Consider the following 18,999-nt stretch of genomic DNA (forward strand, 5'->3'; position numbering starts at 1 on the left):
ATTGATGTTTCTCTCTCACATCAATGTTGTTTTGTTTTTTTAATTTTTTTTCAAAGTAATAGGTGTGAGTTTAATTATGATCCATTGTCTTTCCCTTATACCAGTATTTCTTCTTTTTTCTTAACCCATTCACAAATGAGAGTGAAAACTCTCATCCTCCAGGATCAGTATCATCTGCCAGGCTGAGACTCATCAAGAAACACAAAACACGAGTCTTTCTGGCTCCATTAACACCAATCGCATCGATGTTTTTATCTCTCCCTTTCTCTCTCTAAAAAATCAATCAATTTTTTTAAAAAGCAGGTGAAATTAATTTTTACAATATATTTCTTTATCCAATACATATGAAATATTTTTATTTCAACATGAAATTTTAAAAAGCTATTAACAAGATAGTTGACATTTGTGTACTAACTCCTTGAAATCCAGGGTGTTTTTTACACGTACAGTACCTCTCAGTCTGGATTGGCCCCATTCCAAGTGTTCGGTGTGGCCGGGGCTACTGTATTGGACAGGGAAATTGGAGAGCAGTGATTTTCAATGGGTGAGCCACAAGAATTGTTAAACATGCAACACCTGACTATTTAGTCAGGGACACCTACCTCTTTTCCCTTAAATTGTCATACAAAAATGTAATAACAGCCAACACAACAATAGCCATCTAGTGTGAATGAATCAAAATTATACCTGTTTTTTGTCAGAATAGGAAAAATATATATTTTTTGGTGCGCTGTAGAATTTCAGTAATTAGTTTATGTGTGCCATGAGATGAAAAAGGTTGAAAATCACTTTTCTAAAGCATTGGCTTTAAAACCCTTCTCCTTGCAGTCCCCAGTCAGAAATACACATGATAGTACACGCCAGACACGTCAAGCTGAAATAAAACTTTGTGAAACAGTGCTAACCTTTACAAAATGCAAAACACTGTGCTATGTCCTATTCTCTTCAACTGGACTCTTTAAACACTGACTGTAGCCTACAGAGTTGATTGTGGGTCCAGAGTCCATACCTTGCTCCCTGTGGTCACCTGGGCCAAGGCTTGTACAAGGAGGAAGAACAGGGCCAAGGTGGAGGTGGGGAGCACTTCAGGGTACAGTCAAGAACTCAGGAGTAATGGAAAGCTGGGGATCAGGATGCAGGTCACACCCAGGTCAACAAGAGAGGCCAGGAGCCTGCAGACCCCACTGGTCATGCTGCAGCTGAACACCCAGGCCAGTGCTCTCCATTGACACCTCCTGCCCTGCCCAACCCACCACCAAGCTGGGTGGTGCAGAAAAGAGGGTGATAAACACTGGTTTTCTCATCTGTGTGCTCTGCCCTTGGTGTCCCATGAATATGCATGCTTTAAGAAAGTGGGCTGTGCTCTCTGGGCCTCATCCCCCACGTCTGAGAGAGCCACATAAGTTTACATCAGTTAGGCCCAGAAGGAGACCAACCAGGTGTTAGCTGGATTCTAAAGCATACTAAGCTCTTATGTTGATGTTTCCCCTGTAGTCTAGCAATTCACCAACACTCATTGAGTACTATTTTGGCTGGATGGTGGAATGGAGAATTTATTTATTCCACAATCATTTATAGTCATTGTTTCTGTTCTCTAGGAGCTTACCTCAAGTAGAAAAAAATTATATAACCCCAAGAATAACTTACACTAACAAATAAGTGATGATTATGTAAGAAATAATACTGAAAATAATACCTACCATTCACTGAGTCTCTAGTAACTTGATATACTTTGTCTCATTTATTTCTCAAAATCTCAACCCTGCAAGATAGCTATTATTGCCTTTTTTTTTTTTTTTCACAGATAGGGAAAGTGGAGATCAGGAAGGTTCAGTCACTTCCCAAGGAGACGCAGATTGAATTCAGTATCAGTTTATTTGCCCAACTCATTGCTTTGTGAGTGAGAGTTGTAAAAAGTGAATACTCCAAACTTTTGGACAAGGGTGAGGTCATTTCAAGCTGAGCCATTGAGGAGGACGGGTTTGAGGCGTTCCTTGAAGGCAGGCTTCTACTGAGATAGGCAGAAAGGAGGTGGTGTTCCAGGAAGCAGGAGGACGTAGCGCTTCTGAATGCTCAGCTCTTTCCTGGAGCAACCTCTGTCCTTTTCCAACATAGGCTTTCCTCCCCTGACTGTTCTGAGTAAGCTTCAGAAACTTAGCAAGATATTCTATAGAGTCAGACTGTCTAGTCTGAATCCTGGTTCCTCCATTGGACTGATTACTTAATCTTTGGACTCCAATTTCCTCATGTTATTGGTTTGTTGTGATGATTAAATGGGTTAATAGAAGCAATGTGTTTATAACAGTATCCAGCACAGAATAAGTTCTCAATAAATATTAGATATCCTCATCACTGCCACCATCCGTATCATCACCATCTGCATCATCACCATTCGCATCATCACCATCACCATTATTATCACTATCACCATCACCATCATCACTATCATCATCCTCATCACTACCATTCTTACCACCACCACCCTCATCCTCATCATCGCCATTATCATCCTCACCACCATCATCATCATGCTCACAATCATCAAACAGATTCTGTCTGATCTAACTGGAGTCTAAGGTTGCTGCACATTTCAATGCCCATCTTAGTTCATGAGCTGTAGACTCCACTTGCTTCAAGAGCCCTGTTTAGGATCTGTATTTTGTCACAGCCATTCTACTCTTGAGTCCATGGATACTTTTTATAAATTTTATAAAATTCCAAGGAATTGGATGCTTCATCACTTATGAATTTCCAAGGAAATAGAACTTGACTCTTATAACATGGGTTGCTCTTAGAAGTTAATGTTTGGCCTCAGTGAGCCTAGATGCTCGTTTCTCCAGAACCCCCTGACAGAGCCAAGGGCCCTTCCTTTGGGTTCAAAACATAGGTGGGCCCTGACTGGATGGCTCAGTTGGTTGGAGTGTCATCCCATACACCAAAAGGTTGTGGGTTTGATTCCCAGTCAGGGCACTATGGGAGGCAACTCACTGATATTTCTCTCACATCAGTGTTTTCTCTCTTTCTCTGAAATCAATAAAATATATCCTCAGGTGAGGATTAAAAATAACAAAGAACATCCACCTTTTACCACATTATATTACAAATCTTTGCATAAGTGTCTGCCTCCCCCATGAACTAACTGTGAGCTCTCCATAACAGGACGCCGCCTTCTTCATCTTGAGTCCCCAACACCTAGCACAGAGGCCAACACACAGCGGGTTCTCAGTGGAGTCAACATCCATTCAGACACTATTCACAGCTCTTCCTGTTGGCCGGGGCCTGGCTGGGAATTGCAAGGGAACATAGGCAGGCCCCTGCCCTCGTGGGGCCTCTCGCCTAGTGGGGAGGCAGACAGACCCTGAACAGAGAGCCACCCGAATGAACGTGGAGCAGAGGGCTCAGTGGGAGGCTCCCCGAGAAGACCTAGCTGAGATGAGGTCAGAAGGGCTTCTCTAAAGAAATGGCATTGAGGCCCTGAAAGATGAGCAGGAGTTAGCTGGTGAGGGCTGGGAGGGCAATCCAGGCAGGGCGTCCATGCGGAGGGAAACACCTGGCTCAGCTGAGCAACCGAAGGAGATGATGTGGCCGAGGGCGAGGAGCCGGCAGAGCCAGAGGCTAAGTGGAGGTCAGATTTCACAGGGCCACTGAGGGGAAGCAGACTCACACAGACTTGTATTATATATAATGTGGTAAGAGATGGAGGTGCCTACCTATGACTGTGGATTTTACCATTAAGGGCAGTGAGAAGCCATTTGCAAGGATTTAGGACAAGAAGTGACATGATTTGATTAGCGTAAAAAAATCTCTTGGGCTGGCATGTGGAAAATATTTTGGAATAAGAAAACAGGAGAGAGACTAGAGGCTGTTGAATTCTCCAAGTGGGAGGTGGCAGGGTGGAACTCGTGCCGTGAGAGCAGGAGTGCACGGCAGCTGCGGGGAGTGAAACACTCAGCTGCGGGGAGTGAAACACTCAGCTGCGGGGAGTGAACCCAGCGCGGCTGGTGAACAGGACATGGTACCAGAGATGACCTCTGGGTTCTGGTGAGAATAACGAGGTGGGTGGAGGTCCGTTTCCTGGGATGGGGAAGGGCTGGCGGAGAAACAGACTGGGAACAATCCTACTGTTAGCTATGGAAGTAGAGAACAACATAGATTTCACTTTCAAGAAGTTCCCCCTGAAAGGGATAAAAGTGACAAGCCAGAGGGAGGTGTAGGGGTCAGGGGAGGGTCGTCCTAAAGATAGGAGATTTTAGCAGGTGTTTGAATGAGTGATAAGAGTCAGGAGAATGGCGAGAATCAGGAGAGGGAGAAGGTCACAGGCAGGACAGAGACCAAGATGGGAGTCGATACAGCCCAAAACTTTGGAAAGAACTGGACTTTGATTTATTGTGATGGGCTAGACAGAAGAGAGGTAGCTTTGTGAGCTGAGTTGAGCTGAGTGCTCGTCAGCCTGGGAATTCTTTTTCCCCAGCAGGGGGAGGCTTCCCCTCGTTATCTCTGCCTGTAAGAGAAGCTTTCCACATGCTCACCATAGATCATTTGCTGGATTCTCCCATCAGCCTCTCCAGCTCCCCTCACCACCCTTGCCCATAAGATCAGTTGGGAGACAGGCGTGGGTGTGTCCAGCAGGGAGCATTGGCAGAAGACTGCAGGTGTGGAAAAGAAAGAGGCCGGGTACTTCTCCCTGCAAGGTCCCTGCGGGCCACTATGTCTGTCAACCAAGGGCAACAGCTCTTATCAGGTGCCTTTCCATTCAGCTCTTTGCTCTCCTGGGTTAGATATTGGCACCCTGCCCTCCCTGCGGCAGGCCTGGGGCTGGTGTCTGTGCCCCAGTGTTGTTAGCCTCTGAACACTGGACTGTTCTTGGTCATTTTGTGATTTCCCTACACTCTGTTCATACCTTTATTTTTTATTTAAAATAATTTTTTTTTCCTTATTGATTTTAGAGACAGAATAAGGGAGAGGGAGAGAGAGACAGAAACATCAATGAGACAGAACATCAATTGGCCGCCTCCAGCATGCCCCCCACTGGGGATCCGGCCCACAACCTGGGCATGTGCCCTGACTGGGAATCAAACTGGTGACCTCTTGGTGCATGGGTCGACCTTCAACCAGTGAGCCACACTGGCCAGGTCATATCTTTATTTTTAAAATCAATTTTTCTAACTTTCTTCAGATCATCCCATTTGAGCATGCTGTTTTCTAAAGGGACCCTGACTAGACAGCAGTCGTCACCCTTTTCAGGTTCATCAGTGCATGGACGATGGAAGCTGGGAAGGAAACCTGGATGTCTTCTGGTCCATCTCCTTTATTTAAGGGTGAAACCCAGTATTCAGGAGTCTGAGTTAGTTGGCCAAAGTCACACAAATTAGTACAACCTTCACTAGCTTTATAGCAGAAGTAGATCCTAAGACCCATTCTCTCCAGGGAAGAAAGGCTGGATCATTGAACTGATTGTGGGAGGCAGTTGGGAGAGTCTTGAGGATGGGAGAGGCGTGTTCTTATTTTGGGGGGGAGGGGACAGGGCCGGGAGAGGCGTGTTCTTATTATTTGGGGTTTTCTTGCCGATTGTAGAAACTTTCCTTCAGAAGCTTTGATAGCCCGTGTTTATTCTCTTCTCCAGGGATAGGACCCATCCATCTCAATGAAATCGAGTGCACTGGGAATGAGAAGTCCCTCATAGACTGCAAATTCAACGCCGAGTCCCAGGGCTGCAACCACGAGGAGGATGCAGCTGTGAGATGCAACATCCCTGCCATGGGCTTCCAGAAGAAGGTGAAGAGACTGGATACATAAATGGGGCTGTGTAATGTTTCGGTCACTGAGGCCCAGAAAGTATAGACTCGGTGGCCTCAGTCTGAAGGTTTCTAGCAGATGGTCTCAGGATGCTCTGACAATGATCTCAGGAAGGGCTCAGGCTCTGTTGTTATCTCTGTTAATGTCACTGTCACCCAGCATTAGTAAATGTGTCAAAATGAGAAAACATACATATAAGCCCCACTGTCCTTAATGGCAGATGTTGAGTATCTGCTGAGTGCCACATGGCGCCCTGGGAGCAGACGGATGGTGTGGTCGCAGCTCCGTCCTTTCTGTGAGGGACGGCACTTCTATAGCACCTGGGCTACCCTTGGCACGGGCCCTATCCAGGGACCCAGAGGAACCACATTGACAGCACCTCTGTAAATCACACAGGTGTAAGCACAATACAGACAGTATTTTGGTAACCAGAGGGAAAGAAAAAGGAACCTTAACAGCATTAAACCAGAAACACACCTTCCTGTCCTGAGATGGGGTCTCAAAAAACCTACATCGTGTCTCCTAGCTTGGATGACCTTGCCCATAGGAGTAGCCAACAGATGACTTCCTCTTTACTGGGAAGTCTATCCAATCTCACCAAACAGCCCAGTAAATCCTATTTAACGTTCTTCATCATGCCATGAATGTGGTCAGGTCTGTGCATCATCTGGTGTGTGGCATGTTGGAAGAACTTCTTGAGTGCTTATTTTTAAATGAGCAAAGGAGGGTGCATCAGGGTACAGGATGGTTCCCCAGCTGGATTCCTGCTTGGACAGTGATTCTTGATGTTGGCACCAATGTGCCAAAGGCACTACTGACTGGTCAAGCACAACACATCTTGTGCAACTTTTTGCCCAGCAGGCCAACATGTGAACCCAACAGCACTTGGGCAGGCCACGCATCTGCTTCTGGTGAGCAGGACTGCGGGCCACAGCGCCACAGCTGAGGGAAGGCCGGCCCTCTGTGATGCTGCCCACAGCATTCTAACAGCCATAACAGAGCTATAAAAGCCAGCGTGGCCCTGGCCAGTTTGGCTCAGCAGTCGGAGCGACAGCCTGCAGACTAGGGAGTCCCGGGTTCGGTTCCCACTAGGGGCATGTACCAAAAAAACAAAAAAAAAAAGCCAATGTGCCCTGAGGCAGGCTTGCTGTGGCACCACTCACTTCAGACAGATTGGAGTTGGGTGGAGTGAGGTTTTCAACCCAAATGAAAAATCTGGGCCAAAGAAGGTGAAACTTTCCAGAATGATTTTGTGGTGGGAATTGCTGAGCAAGGCCTAGTGATACCAGCAGAGGCGCCCAACTCCCAGCACAAACAGCCCGTACCCTTTCCGGGGCCCTGCCGGCTCCAGGAGGTGGTCCCTGCTCCCAACTCTGGAGCAGGGGAGAGTTTTACGCCCACATCTGCGGTTTCTGACCCCTGGGGAGGAAGTGGGGATAGTCACCTGTGAAGGAAATGCCTGTGGGCGGCACCAGTTCTAGCCACGGCAGCCCATCAGGCTTCCACATGACCAGCTTGGGGCCCCCAGACGTACTGGCAAGAGCTCTGGGCAGAATAGTGGAGACTCCTGAGTTTTATCACTGTGTTAGTTTGCTGGGGCTGGAAGAGCAGGTTTTATTGTTTAAGCCAAAGACTTGGGTGGTTTAAATAATAAAAATGTATTGTCTCACACATACTTCTGGAGGCTGGAAGTCCACAGTCAAGGTGCTGGCAGGGCTGGTTTCTCCTGAGGCCTCTCCCCTTGACTTGCAGAGTCCTCACTGTGTTCTCACAGGGCCTTCCTTCCGCACCCGCACATCCCTGGTGTCTGTCTCTTCTTCTCAGAACACCAGTGATTTTGGATTATGGTCCCACTCATATGACCTCATTTTACCTAACTGCCTCTTGAAAGGCTCTTTCTTCAAATACAGTCAATTGGGGATTAGCATATGAATTTTGGGGGAACACAAGTTAGTTTATAACAATCACTCACTCACTGATTCCTTAATCCGTTTGAGGCCTCAGTTTGCCCCTCTAAAATAAGGAGGTAAGAGAGATAATTCCTAGAAAAATCAGTTGACTTTTAGTTGAATGGCTAATGAAGGGCACAGACTTGGAACGGGTTTTGTCTATCCGGCCACAGCACTCAGGGAGACCAGCGTTGGCCTCCTGCAGGCCAGGCCTCTTGCCTGTTCTGAGCCCTTCTCTCTGCTCTGAAGAGCGTTTTGTTTTCTGATGGGACTCCCAGCTAGTAATCATTGCTGTGATGATGTCTTACATTTCTTGAGCACTTTCTGAGTGCCAGACCCTGTCTCAACACTTTCCGTGAACTATCTCGTTTCATTCATGTACTCAGCAATCTGGGAAGTTGATGGAACACCATGGCTGACCTCGCTGACTCTTGCAGCCCCTAAATCCATGGGCAGAATTAAGACCTATGCCCCAAGGGTCCTGCTGTTGCTAAGGATTGGTCAGCTATTTTGCTATTGCTGAGGACTGTTGACCAGACAATTTAACGTGCTAAGGATTCCTGGAGGTGTCGTGTCTTATCCCAAAGGCATGAATTGTTAGAAGCATAAAAGGCAGTAAGGTAAGGTATTTGGATTAAGACATTTTAGAACCCCTCCCCAAATTTCAGATCTCTCTGCTTGAGCTCATATAAGTAGGCCCATGCTTTCATTTCATAAGACTGATTATTTATTCATTCATTCATTCTAAAAATAGTTGTGGAGTACCTAACACTGCTGAGGTGATGTCTTTGATGTTGCTCACACAGGAAAGCAGATGTAAAGTAGCTTAATTATAATCGTCACAGATGCTAAGGATGTATAGGTGTTTTGTGCTGGTGTCAGCCTATCAATAACCTGTGTTGTGGTTGGTCTGGCTCTTGTGGTCCTTATTATGATTGCAAGATACCCTTCGGCAATAGCCATCAGAGAACTTGGAAAACATAAAGGTTTGTTACTTACAGAACAGAAATTAGCCCTGGCCGGTTTGGCTCAGCGGTTGGAGCATTGACCTGCGGTCCTGAGAGACCCGGGTTCGGTTCCCGCTAAGGGCATGTACCTCGGTTGCAGTTTGTCCCCGGCTCTGGTCAGTCGTGCGGGTGGCGGCCACTCGATGTGTCCCTTTCACATCGATGTTTCTCTCTGTCTCTCTGTTCCTCTCTCTCCCTCCCACTCTACCTGAACAAAAAATGGAAAAATGTCCTCGGATGAGGATTAAAAAAAAAAGAACAGAAATTACACGGCGCACCTGGGGCAACACGGTGACATAGGTAGAGAGAGAGTGTGTGCTCAGGGCTGGGATTCTGATTTTACTGGGGTCAAGGGTGGGAACCGAGGGTTCTGTGGGCTCACTTCATATTACTGAATGTAAAACATAAGAGAGGGATTTTAAAGCACAGGAAGAGAAAACACAAGTGGCCCAAATGGTCAGTTGTAAAAATCAACCAAGATCTCTGAAACAAAGGAAACTCAGTGGGCAGAATGCAGTCCAGTGGCTGGCAATGTGTTTATTTGAGACAGCCTTCTTGGAAGGAGATGATTCAGTAATCAAAGCTTAAGTCAGGCACTTGCCTTACACCAAAGAGAAAACCCAACTGTCAGGGCTTGCACCACAATAGGGAGCCGTAGAATGTAAGGGGACACTGACCTCAATCGGAGGGGAATGTCAGTGGGTATGAAATTGGAAAGAGGAATAAGATCAGCCAGGAAAGAGTCCATGTAAAATGTGTGACTTACTGTGGGACATAGTCAAGAAAGTTAGGGAGCCGTGGAAACTGAAGGTGGGGGAACAGGGATGAGGGAGACGTGGGACAGGCAGCAGAGGATGACAGGGGAGCGCTGGGGTGCTGTTGACCTGTTCCAAGCAGGGGAGCGACAGGATCAGGTGTTTTTAAAGATGACTCGCTTCTCTGAGTAGAGAATGGGCTTCTCTTGACCATTGGGCTTGCTTCTATCTCATGGATACTGTGAATTATATTAATGAACAGGTTTCTCTCTTTCCTTTGAAGGGGATGAAGGCAAGAGTAGAGGCAAGAGATGATGGTGCCTGGGAGAGGGGGGTGGGTTGGAGAGAGATTTGGGAGATGAAATCCACCAGGATTTGGGGAACGAGAGAAAGGGCAATGCTGAAGATGATTCCCAGATTTCTGGCTTGTATAACAGAATTGATTAGGGATCAGCAGACCACAGCTTGCAGGCCAAAGCCATGGCCCTGCCTGTGTTTGTAAATATAGCTTTATTGGAACACAGCCATGCCCAGTCATTCAAGTGTCACTCATGACTGTGTGCACACTGCATGGCAGAGCTGTGCTTACGACAGAGAGCACGTGGCCCACAAAACCGAACGGACTTCCCGGCTGGCCCTCTATACTAAGTTGCGCCAGGACAGGTAGTAGCTTTAGCTGAAATAGGGGACAAGGAGCAGATACAGCACGGGTTTAGGTGGAGAGAGAAAAGAGGACAGGTTCAGATTAGGGGCTCAGAGGTGCCAAGTGTAATTATTAAGTAGGCAATTAGCTCTGTTGTTTTCAAAAGATTGTTCTGGGTGGAGAGGACAGTAGGGGACGCTGTAGGAGGAGACGCGATCGGGAGCTGGAACCAACCAGGAAGAGGGTGTTTGAGAAGAGGGCTCAGGAAGCAATCTTGGGGAATTCTAATATTTTTAAGGGCCCTGAACACATCCTACCAAGTGTCTGACTGTAAGAGCAGCCCCCACTTGTGGACTCATGGGGAGCAGCGGGGAGCAGAGGCAGATGCTGCTGTGGTACTCAGTTGTGGCCCATGGGCCGCTGGGCTATGAAGGCTAGGACCCCAGGATGCCTACAGCGGGACCTAATATGTAAGGCCATGTGGGCATGATGCCAGCACACACTAGGCTCTCAGTGATGCTGTTGAATCTGACTGTGTCCCAGGCAGGACCGTGTGGGAAAATTGGCACTGATGGTCATACAGTGGTGCTGCTCCTCTCTATCCCCTCCTGATGACCACTCCTGTGTCTCTCTCTACAGCTGCGCCTGAACGGGGGCCGGAATCCCTACGAGGGCCGGGTGGAGGTGCTGGTGGCGAGGAATGGGTCCCTCGTGTGGGGGACGGTGTGTGGCGAGAACTGGGGCATTGTGGAGGCCATGGTGGTCTGCCGGCAGCTGGGCCTGGGGTTCGCCAGCAACGCCTTCCAGGTGAGAAGCCCCAGCTTCAGCCCCGTCCATCCAGTCTGATCCTGTTCACCTCCAGTCTGCCCCATCTTCCATGGGCCCAGGAGGAGAGCCAAGTGCTGTGGGCTGGAGGCAGGAACTTCATCCTGGCGTCAGTTCTGCCCCTCCTAACTCTGAGTCCCTGGGCAGGTCACCCCCACCCCGACCCCTGCCACTTTCCTTGCTGAAGAATAGGGCCTAGACTCTGGTTTCCCAGTCTACTCAGCTTTGTACACTGGGATTCACCCTAGGATGACGGCTAATCTGGGAATGTCCTTATGTGCCCTTTGCGGAGGGAAGCAACTCAGTCCTAGCGGCTAGTGGAGATGATCCAGGCCAAGGCCCAACATGCCATGTGCCTTAGCTTGCTCCTTGGAGGCGCCTCTGGCCAGAACACCTTCCTGGCTGTCGTCCATGCTCATGCATCCTCCAGTTGATGAGCTGCTAAATTTCCAAGCCCATCCATAACCCTTGTCACGATGCTGCACCCTCCTCGAAGGAGCCCCTTCCTCCAAGAGAGTGACTCAGCAGAGGGCAGCCAAGCTCCTGCCCCTATCGAAAGGCAGCAGAAGAAAGACAGTAGCGTTTGGCTTCAAAAAGTATTCCCTCTGGACCCTACTGTGAGGGAACAGGTGCCTGCAGAGTAGAACAGTGTCAGAAAGAGGCTGGGGGTGAGGGGCAGGAGACAGAAGGCTCAGAAACTATTCCCAGCTCTGCTCCCACAGCCCACAGCACAATGGTCTGGGGCAAAGCAGTCACCTTTCCAGACCTCATTTTTCATCCCTGTGACATGGAATGAATAGTCCCAGGTCCATAGTATCCTGGCTCTAAACGCTTTCCTTAAGCTTCTCACAGAGTGTGAAATGGCTGGAGCACCCCCACCCCCCACTTTGCTAACCCTGACTCCAGCTCCTGTGCCCAGGTGGCCCTGCTTGGGAAGAGGGTTTCTAATGGTGACATGGAGGAACTCTGGCAGCTTTCCTGAGCCTGACTGCTGGCCAGGTCCAGGGTCAGCGGCGAGTCGGGAGCCTCTGGCACTGCTGCCCACACCCTCTGGGAGCCCCGCTTCCCAGGGCAGCATAGTATCTCTGCTAATTCTGCTTTGACAAGCCAGGGTACTCTCTTTCTCAAAGGAGAGTAGAAAAACAGAGCTTGTTACAACGTAGTGGCTGCGCCATTATTGGTTCTGTCAGCTCATTCCTAAGACATCTGGGTCTGAGAGGATTCTGAGATCACAGTCAGGCTTAGAGGAGAGAGTGCTGTTATTGATTAGTGAAGTCTGTCCTGGGCTCAGGATAAGTCAGTGGCACCATGGGTTACAGTGACTGCCATTCCTGACACCTAACATTGAAAGGCTGTTTGACCAAAGCGATGCACTCCAGAATGGGGGAGTGACAGAATCCAAGTCTCATGACCAGAAGACCTGGATTCTCACTCATTCTGCCACCAACAAACTGCATGACCTGGGTGAGTGATTCTTTGTGCCTCCACTGTCTCCATCTGGAAAATGGGATCATAACGCTTTGAGACTTTTGTGAGGCTGAATGTTGATTGAATATGTGAAACTGATAGTTCAAGGTAAAATACTGGCCATTTCTTTTGTTAATTCTCCAGGAGACCTGGTATTGGCACGAAAACATCAATGCCAACCAAGTGGTCATGAGTGGAGTGAAGTGCTCGGGAACGGAGCTGTCCCTCGTGCACTGCCGCCACGACGAGGACGTGGCCTGCCCCCAGGGTGGAATGCAATATGGGGCCGGAGTCGCCTGCTCAGAAAGTGAGAGTTCCTGGGGTTGTGCCCACCCTCCCTGCCAGGCTCCTGGCCCGGCTCTGGGGCCTCTGCCATGAGCCGAGCAAAAAGGAAATCAGGGGTTAATTCTCCTTAGGTGAGAAGCTGGGGACAAAAGGCAAAGGGACTCCACCAACCCCAACCACAGAACCTTGCTGATGGCAGGGCGGGATGGAAGAAAGCAGGGGGAGCAGGAGGGGTGTCTGGGGGCCTCAGGTTCACATCTCAGGGCCTCTGTAGACTATTGGGCAATTCCGTGGCTGAGAACTCCTTGTTTTTAGCAGTTAATGATGAAGAGAGCACCTTCCTTGGGGTGGTTCTGAGGTTAGTGAAGCATAAAGCTCACGGTAGGCGCTGGGTGCACACCGGCCTTCTCTCCTCCGCCCTCCTCCTTAGGGCATTTTCTCTTTCACACCCTGGAAGCGATTTAGCTTCCTGGTGACTCCCTGGGCATTGTAGAAAGACTGAAAATACAGAAGGGAAAGTCCGCTAGGATTCAGAATGACCCAGCTTGTGAAGCTTCCCTTCCATGCTGAGAGAGGACCAGAGCACGGCCTGTAGTGCGTCCCTCTCCTCATCCCCAAGCCCGCTCCCCCAACCCTGGCCTTGTTAAACCACGCCCTGTGAATCAGGGAGGCAGGAGAGGCGGGGGTCTGGCCCAACAACCTGAGACCAGACCCTGCCTGCCACTTATTGCTGATCTTTTTTTTAATCCTCACCCAAGGGTAGATATTTAATTAATTTTTTTAATCCTCACCCAAGGATATTTTTCTATTTATCTTCTGATAGAGTGGGAGGGAGGGGGAGAGAGAGAGAACATTGATGTGAGAGAGGCACATCTATTGATTGCTTCCGCACAACCCAACCAAGGCCCAGAACAAACCACAACCCAGGTATGTGCCCTTGACCAGAATCAAACCTAAGACTCATTGGTCCATGGGCCAACATTCTAACCACTGAGCCAAACCAGCCAGTGATTAATTGATTTCTTAGAGAGGGAGAGAGAGAGAGAAATATCAATTGCTGCCTCCCATACACTCCCCAACCTGGGGATTGAACTGAAACAAACCTGCCACCTTTTGGTGTACTGGATGATGCTCCAACCAACCAGGACACACTGGCCTTATTGCTGGTCTTGGCAATGAGCTACAGCTGTTGTTTTTTCTAGAAACTGAAAATTAAATATGACAGTGAATATATGCAGATACTGTCTTTTACCTCAGGGAGGACTAGGGAGAATCAACCTTAGGCTCCGTCAGTTCGATTCTCCCATCAGCCCCTTTAAGACTCACTGAGCATTTCCTAACCCTTGTAAAGCAGGACCCTGGAGCCAGCTCTGGCTTCTTTGGGCAGACATCCCAAGCTATTGCCTCCTGTCTGAGAGGAGGTACTGCGATCGGCACCCCTACCATCCCCCCATGGGAAATACATCCAAGCAGAGAAAAGTGGCCTCACTGCTGTTAGGGGCCTTTTCTTGGCTTATTAATTTATTTATAATATTTGAATTTGTATTTGTATAATATTTATTTGTAATATACCATTTTTTCCCCAAAAGAAAATTTAGATAACATAAACCTAAATAAAATTCAAGGTATCATAAAATAAAAGCATACGAAAGAAAAGTAGATATTGGCAAAAAGGTATTGGCTCCAAATGGATCCAAGAGAGAGGTTAATAAAACAAAATATATACTATAGAATCCTGTACTCTTACTACAGAGAGGTTGTAAATTTCACAGTGAGCTTCCTAACAGCCAAAGGAAAGAGGAAAACCTGTTCATTAATATAATTCACAGTATCCATGAGATAGAAGCAAACTCATGAATCAAGAGGAGCTTGAAGAAAATTCTCATTATGAGGACTAAGAGTTATTAGATAAACAATGCCCTCAACATCCTCATGGCAGATCGAAAATGAGTTTCATGGGGCTGTTGCTCAGAGAACCCTCAACTCAGGCTGAAGGCATCACCCAGAGTCTGCAAGTGGGCAAGAGCCATTTGGGCCAGAAATGCTGATCTGACTTAATACTTGGTGCAGAGAGTAAAGTATATTCCTTAGGCAATCCTTTGTAGTCACTTTTTCCCATCGAGCCCATTTCACATGTTCCAAATCTGCAAGTCCTCCCCATCTCCCTCTCTTCCTCATCACGCCCATATTCAGTCCATGTCAGTTTTTACCTTTCTGAATTTTCTCAGCTCCCTCTACCTCCTGCCATCCCTCTGACTGCCTTCCACACTGTTACCGCGGGGCTCCTCACTAGGGTCCCCACAGTGACACGTGCTCTCAGTTCCCTGACCTCCGTGAAGCCAGAGCCAATACCTGTCTCCCACTCACACCCCCTTCCATTCAAACTCCAGCCAAGCTTTTCCACTGCTCTCTGGTGAATGCAGGGCCACCCCCATTCTTAGTGTCCAGACCACATGGGCTTTGCCCTCCTTCATGTCTCAGGGGCCTGCTATGTGCCACTTGTTTGGCCTGAAATGCTCTCCCTATCCTCATGCCTTAGAGTTGTTTCTTCTAATCTCTGCTCATCTTCCAGGGAACAACTAAAACGTAACTGCCTCCAAGGGAGTCTTCCCTGACTTCCCCCACACTGGGTCCCTTGTTATAATTCCCAGTTTATCCCATATCTCTTCAAGCTCTGGCAGCAATTGTAATTAATGAACACTGCTTCCATTTGTCCCTCCTGCTAGAATAGGAGTGTCCAGAGTGCCTAGCGCAGTGTTCATCATAATACTTGGAACGTGGGTGATACTGCATGTCTCCACTGAGCTTCTGGTGGCTGCTCTGGATGTCAGGGAGGTCAAGGCCCTGTCCCATGGCAGGTGCTGAGAGCACAGCCCCAGGTGCCAGCTAAGTGCTGGCCACATTATGTTAAGACGATGTGGCTGGAGGTAGAGCTGGCCTCCTCCCAGAAAGGGGAGGGTCCGATAGAGAACCCTCTGCTCAGCCCAGAGGGTCCATTGGGTACTGACCAGTGTACAGACAATGAATAAGAGACTCTCAGTGCCCTCTGATAAAAGTGCCCAGAACACTCAGCACACATCCTGGCGCTGGCCACCAAGAGGAAAGAGTTCTTGCCGATGGGAGCGTCCTGGCTGCTGTGTTCACTCCCAGCCCCACCCCCACCTGTGTGCTCCTTCACGTGCACTTCAGATTTACAAGCAACTTGTCAGAAAATAAAAGACAGATGGATCTTGTTGTAAATAATTCATATACAACATTTTTTGTGTGAAATGACAGGTACTAGAAATGTCCAATGGAATCTCACTTTTAAAGGGAAACTTACAGTTAATTATTTTGCAAAGAAGTAAAACCTAATACAGTTATACACTAAATATAGATTGTAGCCATCAGTAAACTTTAAACATCTGCTATGTACAATGTGCTACTTGAGTAAATCCATCCTGTTTTAAAAGATGTACTTTTAAAACTCAAGCCTAGATCCAGTGTGAGTGGAACCTGGAAGAACCTGTTAAGGTGATTGGCAATATGCATCAGCCTTGAAAATATGCAACTCTTCCTCCCAGCAATTTCACAGATAGAAATATATTCTAGAGAAATAATTTTAGTTATATAGACATTTACTACGGGGTGTTTATAGCAGCTTTAACTGGGAAAAATTCCAAGCAACCAGTGTATCTAAAAATATGGGCTAGGGTTATGAATTAAATTTTATGTAGCCATGTTTTGAATGTTGTAATGGATATTTATTAACAAGGGAGTGTGTCAAGATATATGTGAAGGGAAACAGTATTAACGGACTATAAATCTACATACAGTGTTACATGTGTTGGGAAATAGATCTGTATCACTCCCAGGGGAATCAGACTAGGTATTAGGAGAGAGAACATTGTTATCGTCCTTGTTATTGTTTGAGTAGCTCAAGCTACTCAAAAGTAGAGTGAATACAATAATGAATCTTCAGGTACCCATCACCCAGTTTGCTCAACTTCCAGCGTTTTGCCCATCTTCACTGGCAGCTGCAGAGGTGCCCAAGAGGACACTCAGAAGGGAACAGGAATTTGGGGTGGCGTTTCTCAAGGAAGGTGACCTTGAGAGGGAGACCATGAGTCGGTTCGAAAGGTGGTGCTGGGCAGGGACCCGGGTTTGTCCCAGTTCAGGAATCGGAAGTCAAGTACTTGGGAAGGGGTGAGGGGTCTTGTGTCTGCTCGAACACCGTGTCTGCCCTCCACAGCCGCCCCTGACCTGGTCCTCAACGCGGAGATTGTCCAGCAGAGCACCTACCTGGAGGACCGGCCCATGTTCATGCTCCAGTGCGCCATGGAGGAGAGCTGCCTCTCGGCCTCGGCTGCCCAGACCAACCCCACCACAGGCTACCGGCGGCTGCTGCGCTTCTCCTCCCAGATCCACAACAATGGCCAGTCCGACTTCCGGCCCAAGAACGGCCGCCATGCGTGGATCTGGCATGACTGCCACAGGTAAGGCCTGCCTTCCATTGTCCCTCAGCTTCCCAGCCCAACATCCTGCAGGGATCCGGGGTTGAGAGTCACAGGGTCACTTAGAGAGGCCACATGGTCCAAGGGACAGGGTTTTCCTAAGTTGGAGGGCATCGGTCCTCCCCTCCCAGTGGCCCTGGCACCCCTCCCCTCCCGAGCCCATTCTCTCTCTTGCCTTCCGTTCCTCTAACATTAGGAAACAAACTTTGTGAGTGGTACCCCATGCCCTCCATTGACCTCAGGCAGTGGTTTTCAAGTGTGTCCACAGGAAGTTCATGCTCTGCAGGGTACTTGGGGTCTGCAATGAATGGACTCTGAGTTCATTTATAAATATATTTTAAATATCAGTTTATATTTCTAGGAAGGAAGTGGGTTTGGAGATAAGCGTTCTAGCCCCAGGAGTCATGAGACCTGCTCTCTCCATCCAGCCTCTTACCAGCTGTGTGATTCCAGGACAGCTGGGCCACATCACTCAAGACAGCTAATGTCCCTTCCAGGCCTCTGATTCCAGGACTATAAATCCTGAACAAGAACAGAGTGAAACCCTAGAGCCAGCCCTAGCTGGAGCCAATGGAAGCCACCACCTTCATCTCCTGGACTTTTCCTCTTTCCTTTGCCCGATTCTTACTCTCATCTAGAATCTGCTGCCCCTGCTGTTCACATTCTCCTGCTCAGACCTGAGCTGTGCAGGGACAGGAATGAGAACACTTTTTAACACAAAGGGAGGGAGGCCCCTGCCATTCAGCATGGCGGCTGCAGTCCCCTGAGGGGTCAAAGACTTGGGTCCAGTGAGTGCCCATCTTGTGAGTGACCATCTCTATGCTCAGAATCCCATCTACACAACAGAGCTTGTTTTGTCCTTGTTTGTTAATCCTCACCCGAGGATATTTTTGCCATTGATTTTTAGATAGAATGGGAGGGCGGGAGGGAGGGAGGGCGGGAGGGAGGGAGGGAGGGGAAGAGAAACAGAAACATTGATGTGAGAGACATATTGATTGGTTGCCTCCTGCACAACCCTAACCAGGACCAAGGATCGAACCTGCAACCCAGATATGTGCCTTTGATCAGGAATTGAAACCACAACCCTTCAGTCCCTGGGCTACATGACAGAGCTTTTGCATTTGGTCCCTGCCTCTCCCGGCGGCCCGTGGGCTGGCATGTCTGCGTCAGTGCCGCACCCGGGCGGTGCTCTGTGCACATCCTGGTCTGAGAAGCCCATCTAGCTCACCTGCAGCTATCCTTCTTGCTCTAAAATTCAATGATCTCTGTTAGGGGCACAAGAGCTGATGTTTCTTGACCCCCTCTCAGTGCCAGGCACGGGGCACCCTCAATTTCACGGATGAGAAAATGGGGGCTTGGTGTTCATGTGACACAAGAAGTTACCAGGCAGGGATCCCAACTCGGACCCGTCTGACCCCAAAGTGTGCACTCTATCTGGTGAAGGATCCGCTGACCCTTCATCAGAAGTCTTTCCATCTGCTTTATGATGGCCTCATCACATTCGAATCAGTTTGGAGATAGAGATGTTCAACTCATTTCAAAGGAAGGACTGGGACAGGACTCAGAGTGCTGACTTTCCTTTACAATGACCATCTGTCTGTCCCAAAAGTCCTACTCAGCCAAAGAAATTTGCTCTTTATATAGAAGCATGTCAGTGTTGTGTGGGGTGCAGGTCAAAGGGTAAAATGAAAGGCATGACCATATCGGTGCCTGGTTTCCTTGGGGAACACATGGTGGAAGCCCGGGCCTGTGGCTGACGCTGCCCACACGTCTATAAGT

At 48.4% G+C, this 18,999-nt stretch overlaps 1 protein-coding gene across 1 annotated transcript in view; it reads left to right on the forward strand.

Moving 5' to 3' along the window:
* Positions 1–18,999, forward strand: part of LOXL2 (lysyl oxidase like 2) — a 66,299-nt gene that overhangs the window by 38,053 nt on the left and 9,247 nt on the right. Inside the window, exons 6-9 of the mRNA XM_036241810.1 lie at positions 5,624–5,775; positions 10,790–10,957; positions 12,587–12,749; positions 16,959–17,202. Of these exons, the coding sequence (XP_036097703.1) occupies positions 5,624–5,775; positions 10,790–10,957; positions 12,587–12,749; positions 16,959–17,202 (727 nt within the window). The remainder of the gene's footprint in view (positions 1–5,623; positions 5,776–10,789; positions 10,958–12,586; positions 12,750–16,958; positions 17,203–18,999) is intronic.

This window comes from Molossus molossus, unplaced genomic scaffold (genome assembly GCF_014108415.1).
Source record: "Molossus molossus isolate mMolMol1 unplaced genomic scaffold, mMolMol1.p scaffold_m16_p_4, whole genome shotgun sequence".
In the NCBI taxonomy this organism is placed as follows: domain Eukaryota; kingdom Metazoa; phylum Chordata; class Mammalia; order Chiroptera; family Molossidae; genus Molossus; species Molossus molossus.